The sequence below is a fragment of the Brugia malayi genome (genome assembly GCF_000002995.4).
Source record: "Brugia malayi strain FR3 genome assembly, contig: Bm_v4_ChrX_scaffold_001, whole genome shotgun sequence".
Classification (NCBI taxonomy): domain Eukaryota; kingdom Metazoa; phylum Nematoda; class Chromadorea; order Rhabditida; family Onchocercidae; genus Brugia; species Brugia malayi.
The window spans coordinates 12,175,684-12,185,289 of NW_025062479.1; the positions used below are offsets into that span (position 1 = coordinate 12,175,684).

The 9,606-nt window shown below is 33.2% G+C and overlaps 1 protein-coding gene across 3 annotated transcripts; it reads left to right on the plus strand.

The window, feature by feature from the left end:
* Nucleotides 1-670: 670 nt before the first annotated feature.
* Nucleotides 671-9,004, plus strand: Bma-pkc-2 (Uncharacterized protein; the record flags this gene model as incomplete). 3 transcript variants are annotated; one of them, XM_043074571.1, is made up of 17 exons in its annotated part: nt 671-944; nt 3,437-3,506; nt 3,650-3,750; nt 3,900-3,982; nt 4,205-4,300; nt 4,379-4,523; nt 5,277-5,436; nt 5,608-5,761; nt 5,876-5,977; nt 6,372-6,473; nt 6,543-6,716; nt 6,973-7,064; nt 7,232-7,433; nt 7,582-7,702; nt 7,911-8,041; nt 8,355-8,432; nt 8,834-9,004. In XM_043074571.1, the coding sequence occupies 17 exons, from the start codon at nt 671-673 to the stop codon at nt 9,002-9,004; spliced, it is 2,256 nt and encodes a 751-aa protein (XP_042930505.1). The 3 variants fall into 3 exon arrangements, with proteins under 3 accessions (XP_042930505.1, XP_042930506.1, XP_001897666.2); XM_043074572.1 differs by lacking the exon at nt 5,876-5,977; XM_001897631.2 differs by lacking the exons at nt 671-944; nt 3,437-3,506; nt 3,650-3,750; nt 3,900-3,982; nt 4,205-4,300 and having other exon boundaries at nt 4,442-4,523.
* Nucleotides 9,005-9,606: the final 602 nt, after the last annotated feature.

Here is a 9,606-nt window from a genome sequence, read left to right on the forward strand (position 1 = left end):
TTTTTGTAGTAAAGTGGCACTTTATTGAGGGAAGTTTGAATGTAATAAAAAGGGTGAATAAAGTAGGTTTTTTAAAAATATGGGAATAAATGGAAAACTGCATCTTGGGAAATTTCTTTTTTAAAGTATTGATTCATGTAATTTGTGGTTTTAATTTCATAAATGTGAAGCATTTTGTAAAAACTTCGATTTTTTCAAAATTTTCGCTTTTCTTTTGTTAATGAAATATCAATCTAAATCTTGGATAAAGTAAACCGACTTCTAGATATTGCAATTTCAGTTTTTTACTCTATTTGGTGAAATATACGGAACTGATTCTGAAGAGTTTTTATAATCAACTGCGAAATGGAAATGTTAATTGTATTTATTATTCGAGTTAGGGATTATGATTTGTTTACATACTTACTTTATTAAACCATTCATCATTTTCAGAATTTTAAGTTAAACCATTTCCCCCATTTCATCCCTTTTTATACGAGTATATAAGCTATGTGCAAATCGGATCCTTTCTGTTTTTCCCTTTTTTTTTTTTTTTTTTTGATACGCAATTACCTATTTTATTTGCATATTCTGATTATGTTAACTACAAATATTTTTTCTATTCCAGCAGACGTATAAACGGTTTTTCGTCAGCAGATATTAAAGAATATTATGTGAAATCATCATCGATATGTCAATGAAATCTGCTGTTCCGATTAATGTTGATCAGTCATCAACTAATGATGTGGAACCAATTAACACTCCGGAAGCTGACGGTGATACAAATTGCGGTGATTGTACTTATACCTTGAATACTGAAAAGTATAGCCTCCAAACTCATAATTTTGACCAAGCAGTGCTTAATGTTAATAAAATGGGACGAACTGATTTTCAAAGTCATTCCATTGGAGCCGACCCAGTGCTGGAATCATCCAAATTACTCAGGAAACTTTCCGAAGCTTTTGGTATGTCCATTTCTCTCTGATATGCTTCAATTATTTATAATCTTGAAAATGTTTCAAAAGAAAGGATTATGTTTTTATATCTAACGAATATGAAGTAATCTGACTATTCCACTTGTTATGTAATACTTGGAATATTAAAGTGTATAATACTTTGAAAAATCTAATAGTAACATAATTCTTGGAGTTTGACCAGTAAACACCTATTGAAAGTCATACTTGAATTCCATTTCAACTGACTTGGATTTTAGTTCTTCAAGTAAGATTGTATTTGCATATTATTGAGGAATTTTTAAGAAATCTATTCACATCAGTTTTCTTCGTATTCTTCAAAGAGTATAGCCTCCAACCTGCCAGTTTCTCTTGGGAGGCAGAACCTAAATCCTTTTCCTAGAAAGTGGCTTTTATATTTAGAGATATTTAGACAATGTAATAAGCAAAGTTGCGCCATTGTTTTCCTATGAATTCAGAAATTACTTAGAAGAGCCTTATACAACTGAAAGTTTCACCAACTCAAAATGGTGATAAGAGGTAACGCATAACATATGCAAATTATTTCCTCTAAAACTAGTATTGAAACATGTGCTTCCCTATTGAAATGACACAATAGGAACATGATGAATAGACACATATAGTAAAACTAATGTACCAATGCTCGCTTGCTTACTGCTACTCAATCAATATATGGTCGTTTTGATTTTTGAGAATTTTTTGCTGTGAAATAAGTCAGCACAAAATGGTTAGAATAGACTTTCGTGAAAGGTATAGATAACTCGAGATGGTGTTGCAAGGCAAAGTTGCATGATGGCGTGGTTGGTGCACGGGTCACTGCTGAATCATTGAGTTGTTATGTTAAGGAAAAGCAGAGCAAAAAAATTTCTTTTCGACAAAAATTGCATTCATCGTTTCAGAAGAGCAAAACATACAGTTTTCATTTATTCATTGCAAATTTGTATGTTCGATATATGAAGATTTCTCCTCCGATCTATTACTAATTCTAATTCAGCGAGTCACAGTGTTATCATCCAATGCATCAATAGCTATAATCGTTAGTTCGCATTTTAAAACACCTAATGCTGATAGACTATTCAAAAATGGATGAAGAATGGCGAACCAATTTCAATTATCTGATCATTGATAATGAACAATCGCAGGATCAGGAAGATCGAAAAAAGAAACGTACATCCATATCCTGTTCCGACATTCTAGCTGCAAATGACTTCTTTTCTGTTTTTGACGAGATTTTGCTGCATAATTCGCTGTGCGGCAACAACAGCTCAGGATCATCATCCTGTCATCCAGAAACCTGCTGTTTATGTAACCGATTATCATCAAAGTTCTTTGATTCGTTGGATGCGATCATTTTACCGGTTACTTTTTCCAATAGTACCGACCTGATGTACCAGAAGTTTGAAAAGCCTAATTCTGGAGCAAATCTAGATGCACATAGCGACTACAATGAGGACAGTCGACATGATGGTGCAGAACATGGCGGAAAATCAAGAATGCCATCCAGTTGTCGTCGAGTTGGGGATGCACTACGGAAGAAATCTCAAGCTTACCTAAAATTTTTATCAACCCGTAAAGCCCTGAGAAAATGTGAGAATTGTTGCCATTCGCTGAAAACTGCATGGAAATCTTTTTTGGATTCTACTTGTGTCACTTTCTCCATTTGGCATTTGTGACTTGATTAGCTGCGCTTTTTATCATTGATTGTCCTATTAACTGAATTGTTATGTTTTATGCAGATTATTGGCTTCTAATTTGTTTACGACATTTTTATTTGCCAAAGAAGTGTCTCAAAATTCATCTTTCCATTCAGTGTACCAACATATTTTAGAACATTTTCTTCGGCTATCTTTTCAATGTGTTCTCTCAGAAATGCTTTATAATACCGATATCTTGCAATGTTTTTAAAGCTGATTTTTTCAGCAGTGCAATTCTTGGTAAAATTGAATGTTAATTGTGAAGCAGTTCAAACAAATTGCGGTGAAATCATCGTCAATTTAAATGTACTTTAATTACTCAAAATTAGTGATATGAGGAAGTATTGGTACTAATTGAATTGAAGCTTGAAAGGAACTGCATTATGAATATTTTCATTATAATAAAAAAAAAAAGAATTGGTTATTCTGTGGAATGACCTGAAAGATGCAAAACTAATCAGGGATAGCTCCTATAATTTCCAGGGAATTTTTAATTCCTTGGAAATTACTTCAGAGCATACGGGAACTTTCAGTTCGTGTGAGGCACTTCAACTTATTAAAATTACTCGCTTTTACAGAAATCTTTGAAGCAATCTTTCAAATCAACTTTGTGATAAGCTGTGCTTTGATAGCTGAACTCTACAGCAATTTCATAGCAGATGTTAAATAATTGATTTATAACAAATTGGTTTATTAAAGTTGCAGTTTTCTGCAATATCAAGAAGCGGTCATATTTTGAAAGCTGACATTTGGCTCTTTAAAATAAACACAAAAAGAAATTTATTTCAGTGCAACGGATTGAAGGTAAAGGCATCGTTCGAAAAGGTGCATTAAGGCAAAAGAATGTTCATGAAGTCAAGTATGATTTTGTTTCTCTTTTTTCAAGCACACGGCTTTAATTAATTAAGAATAATTAAGGCCATTTATTCCTTTCATTACACAATACTTTACATGAAAAATGATGGTATTCGAAAAAGTTGAACAATTAAAGTAAGTCTTCAGAGCGCATAAATTTATTGCACGATTTTTCAAACAACCAACGTTTTGTTCACATTGCAAGGAATTTCTTTGGGGTCTTAATAAGCAGGGCTTTCAGTGTCAGGGTAAGTCATTATTCTTTCTCCTTTCCAGTGTCTTCCTAAAATCTTAACTCATAAACTATCAACTTAAAATCTCTTAATATTTCTCTACCCCAAATTGACATTTTGGGATTAATTTGCTTTGAAATTACATCTAAATTAAATAATTACAGTATGCGCACTTGTAGTACATAAAAGATGTCATCAGTTTGTCAATTTTCAATGTCCTGGTGCTGACAAAGGCGTTGATACTGATGTTAGTTCCATACTTTTCATATGACATGTTTTCGTTTGGTACACACTTATAGTTCTTGGCGAATGCTAGGAAAAAAAACTTGCATTTATATCTCGAATTCCATTATGTTCTTCTCGAGGCTTCATTCTCAAGGATGAATTTTTTGGGTCAAAATTTGTGCAATGATCTAAAGGTGCTGGACTGAAAAAGTATTTTTGATACAATCAGTTCTACATTTTTTAGGATCCACGACAACAACATAAATGGAAAGTGCACTCATATTCGTCGCCAACATTTTGTGATCATTGTGGATCTTTACTTTATGGTATCATTCATCAGGTTGTCAGCTTAATAATTTTGTTTTGATTTTTAATCAGTAATGGTGAAAAAGTGTAAACAATTCTACACCATTTTTAGGGTAAAAAATGTGAGTGTTGTGATGTCAACGTGCATCATAAATGTGTTAAATATGTGCCTGATATGTGCGGAACAGATTACATCGAAAGACGCGGTAGGATACATCTTTCAATTCGAGTGGACAATGATCTTCTGCAAGTTAAAGGTGTGATTAGCTGTTCACTATTTCAGTAGAAACAAATCTTAAACTATTTTCCAATCTTAAATATTACAATAGTCAGAATCAATTAGTGTTAACTAGTTAACAGTGTAGCATAACAGATGGCGGAATGATAGCATGTATGACTTTCAAAACATTAATTCTTTGTAGGTTCGTAATGAGTTTGATTATCTCCTCTGAATGAGTTTTGAGTTTAAATCCTTATAATGAATCACTAGTATTTAAAAAAATAAAATGACATATTTAAAGAAAAAAAAAATGAGTAGAAGATAAAAAGAAGTATATCTCATTAGATGTCGGAGACATTGTGAAAGCAGTAAGTATGATTGCATTCTGGTTTTAATTTAATGACAGAAAGTAATACTACTGCTTACAGGTGATATTCCGTAGGTTTGAAGGCTTCCTCAATTTTCTTTTGTTATTTGAATTACTTTTGTTATTGCTTCTTTCGAAAAATAGGCGAAAACTTCTACCCAGTACACGTGCCCGTCCCTTGTTAGGCATTTAAGCACTTTTAATAATATCATCTCCTGTTGCTATATGGCTCAAAACATTCAGTGAGAGCTCCATATCTGATTATGAACTAAAGCACTGTTCATAAATTCTTATTGTGGTTAAATTAATAGTAAGCACAAATATTATTGAAAACTAAACTAGGAGGCTGCATACAGAGGGTTGGTTCCCTATTCGCTGATGAAGTAAGACAGGGTGTTTTCAATCGTCTGTGCCTATTTTCAGTGACTGAGGCACGTAATTTAATACCTATGGATCCAAATGGCCTTTCCGATCCTTACTGCAAGTTGAAATTGATACCAGATGATCATTCTTCAAAATCTAAGAAGAAAAGTAAAACAATCAGATCCACCTTGAATCCTGTGTGGAATGAATGTTTTGAATAGTAAGTATCTTTATTTGTTCCTAAATCATCTGTTTATACTTATAAATCAAAAGAAAATTCATTTATTGCTTACCAATAAGTTTTGATTCCATATGGCTTAGTCTAAACTATCCATATGCACTTAGATATTCAAGTCTTATTTTTTTTTTTATTTTTTGAATTAAATTTTAGCAAATTGGAAGCAGCAGATGCTGGTAAAAGGCTATCTGTCGAAGTTTGGGATTGGGATCGTACTTCTAGGAACGATTTTATGGGTTCTCTTTCATTTGGCATCAGTGAGTTGATGAAGGAATCTGTTGAGGGTTGGTACAAACTACTTAGCGCAGTGAGTTTTTCTGACTGACTGCTTTTTCATCTGTTATTCTTTGCTTTATCTTCTATTAGATAGACTTTAGATGAACTTATTCAGTTTAAATTTAACAATGTAACGAGATTTTAGGAGGAAGGGGAATTCTATAGCGTAAAAGTCAGTCCTGAATCTGAAGCCGAAATTGAGAAAATCAGGAGTAAAATTGATGAAATGGAGATACGACAGAAAAAGGTGAAATCGGAATGTAACTTTGTGTACTTTCAAACCAATTCCTTTGAGACTGAAACGAATATGTTTAAAGTTTTTAGTAAAGAAATTTTAAGTTGTTTAGAATTCTGAAAAATACATGTTGATGCTGGTGATTTAAAAAAAAAAAAAAAAAAATGAAAAACAAGCTGGAATTTAATTCCCCTGCAAAAATCAAAAACAATGGAATTTGGAAACAACAATGATTTAGGAAGCGTAATTTGATCCCTTCTTGATTTCTATCGTCAAACTGAGTTACCGGTTAATTCGCAATGGCAAATGAGAGGAAAATGAGCGAGAACTTGTGTTTGTGAAAGTGTCGCTTGCGTTTAGTCTCTATATTGTTAAGCCTTTAGTAAATTTACAACCTATCTTGCAGCAATCACCAATACGACTTCAGTCTGAGCTGAAACAACAAAACACCATCAAATCTACTGATTTTAACTTTCTATCTGTGCTTGGAAAAGGTTCTTTTGGAAAGGTTACTCTTTTCAACTTTTAAAACTATTCAAAAGCAAACTACATGTTTCCGTTTCTTTTATCTTTTTAGGTATTACTTGGTGAGCATAAGGATAGCAAGGAGCTGTTCGCAGTGAAAATACTGAAAAAGGATGTTATTGTTCAAGACGACGATATGGAATGTGCGATGACTGAAAAGCGGGTGTTGTCTCTTTGTGACAAGCCACCCTTTCTTGTTACTCTCTATTCATGCTTCCAAACTTCGGTGAAAGTTTCGTCCTTTTCTAGCTAAGTAGTTGATTGGCAGTTATCTTTGCAAACGACATCTGATTTGTTTATTTGAAATGCATGTTGTTCATTTTAAACTGTTTTCAGTAGTTTTTTTCACTATAATCAGTTCATCATTCTCACGCTTTCTTGCCATTAAATTGCAAACTGCTTAAAGTTGCAACTGCATCTTATTCTAAATCATAAAGTGCTAAATTTCGAAACATAATTTGTACAGAAAAAGCTTATTTCAGGATCGTTTATATTTTGTAATGGAATTCGTGAGTGGTGGTGATCTTATGTATCAAATACAACAAGTGGGAAAGTTCAAAGAACCAGTAGCTGCGTGAGTAGTAATAATCTCTGTTTAGATTAAATTATGTCTAAATCAAAGCTTCAATCAGCTTGAGTGCTTGACATAGTCAATATAAAATTATCAGTTTTCCAGCTCTAGCGGTCCAATTTCGATAAACATTTGAAGCATGTTTGATGACCATAAGTTTGTTATTGCAGATTTTATGCTACTGAAATAGCAATTGGTTTGTTCTTTCTTCATTCCAAAGGCATTATTTATCGTGATCTCAAACTGGACAATGTTATGTTGGATACAAACGGGCATATTAAAATCACGGATTTTGGTATGTGCAAAGAAAACATCATCGGTAATGCAAAGACAAAAACGTTTTGCGGTACACCCGATTACATTGCTCCGGAAGTATGTATCATTTCAACATCGCTAATAGGGATGACTGTGAGACACGTAGCTAACTTCCGGTGTATAAATACTGTGTTCTGAAATGTGATCTTCGATTTGCTTATTGTGATCACAGTTCATTAAATTCTTACATGCAGCATCCTTTCAGATAATATTGTATCAACCATATAATAAGTCAGTTGACTGGTGGGCCTATGGAGTATTGCTGTTTGAAATGCTTGCTGGCCAGCCGCCTTTCGATGGTGAAGACGAAGATGAATTATTCGCAGGTATCAAATTTAATAGAACTGTTTAAAAAATACGAAGTAGCAAAAAGTATATTCGAGCTAAATTAGTTATAGCTCAGTAAGATTCATAATTAATTTATTAGATGTACTGAGAGACCGGTTAGTTACGGCAAGGGATGACTGCGACTATTAGTAATGTTTATTTTGGAGATATTTAAAGTCTGTTGTTGTCTCGAAATTATGTTTGCAGCAATAACAGATCACAGCATATCATACCCGAAGTCAATGTCCAAAGAAGCAGTTTCTATTTGTAAGGCGTTGCTACAGAAAAGTCCTGAGAAACGCCTAGGTTGTGGTCAGTTGGCCGTTAGAGAAATTAAAGTTTGTAATTCGTTTCAAAAATTTATTTTTCTTAAAAATATCGTCAGAAAGGCTTTGTTATATCTTGAAAATATTCAGTGCTGTGATGAATGATCGATACTGATCTCTTCTTCTCTCTAAAATATTAGTGCTAGTCACAAAACATTTTTTCCACATATTTCTGGAAAGACAAAAATGTCATTTTTTTTTTCTTTTTATAAATCCCATCTTACAATTTATTGGCTTTATTTTCAATACCATTTGGATGACGATTAACTTTTCATGTTGTCAACGATAATGAAGCGTTCCATCGTTATGAAAACTCCATTTTCAGGAACATCCATTCTTTAAACGAATTGACTGGTATAAGATTGAAAGGCGGCAAGTTCAACCACCTTTTAAACCAAAATTGGTAAGTAATCTGCTAGTTCAAATTGCTATCACATTGTTTGTAGCAACATTTCGAAATACAATGAAATAATTTTGATCAGCTCTTTCTCATCATGGATTCATGTTGATTTTTTGAAATTTTATTAAGCTATATAAAACTGAGAAAATTTCAACGTTTAAGATATAAATCCGTGGTTGCCAACTCATAGTTCAAGTTTAAATATTTGTGTACAATGAGGCTTTGTTTGCTATATACAACACTGGTTCGAGTTTTTTGATAATAGTTACAAACAGTAGTATCATTCAGAAACTAATTAGCTGACACATAAAATCAACAGATGTTAACCATGAGTTGCTTCATCACAATTTGCATATTACTTTAAAAACGACTTTAATGATGTCATAATAAGATTGAATTTGCAGAAAAGCCCTGAATCGACGGAGAATTTCGATTCGCAGTTCAGAAAGTTATCAGTGAAAATGAGTGCTTGTGATGTTGACATTTTGCGTAACCTTGAAGGCTATGAATTCCCTGATTTTGATTATGTTAATCCATACTGGCCAAATTGGAGTGTTCATGATGAATCAGTGTAGAATTACTGATTGCATACTTCGACCATAATGAAAGGAAGAGGTTTCACTGATTACTTATTTCCGCTCTTCTGTACCACGTCTTTTACATTTCATCAATACAAATGCATTTACATGCTTTTGGATGAAGCAAATGTATCGTTGCTTAACTACCGTATGATGAGCATTCTGACTTAAATACGCCTCATTAATGCAGTCCTACGTGAAATATGAGGCAAATGTTGTGAAATCTATTACGATGCAAAAAAAGCTCACCTATGCAGGAATTCATGTTCCACCTCCTATTCCATATCCGATCCTTATCATTGTCATCTTGTTGTGGTGCTTTCAATTGACCTGATTTATCATATATCACATTATTTATCAGTTATGGAGTGGTATTTGTTCTCACTGTGAGCATTTGCACTTGCAAGATTACCGCACTATTTTTTCGAAGATTGAAAACAGTCTTTTGTAGTTTTTTTTTTTTTTTTTTTTTTTTTGTCCTGATATCTTTTAATCATTATTCATAGGTTTATCTGTTTTCCGATATAACCAGTAGCGTCGTGCACACAAATTAAACATGGTATTGTAAATTAGGGGGACGGGGAGGGGGAATCGATCCT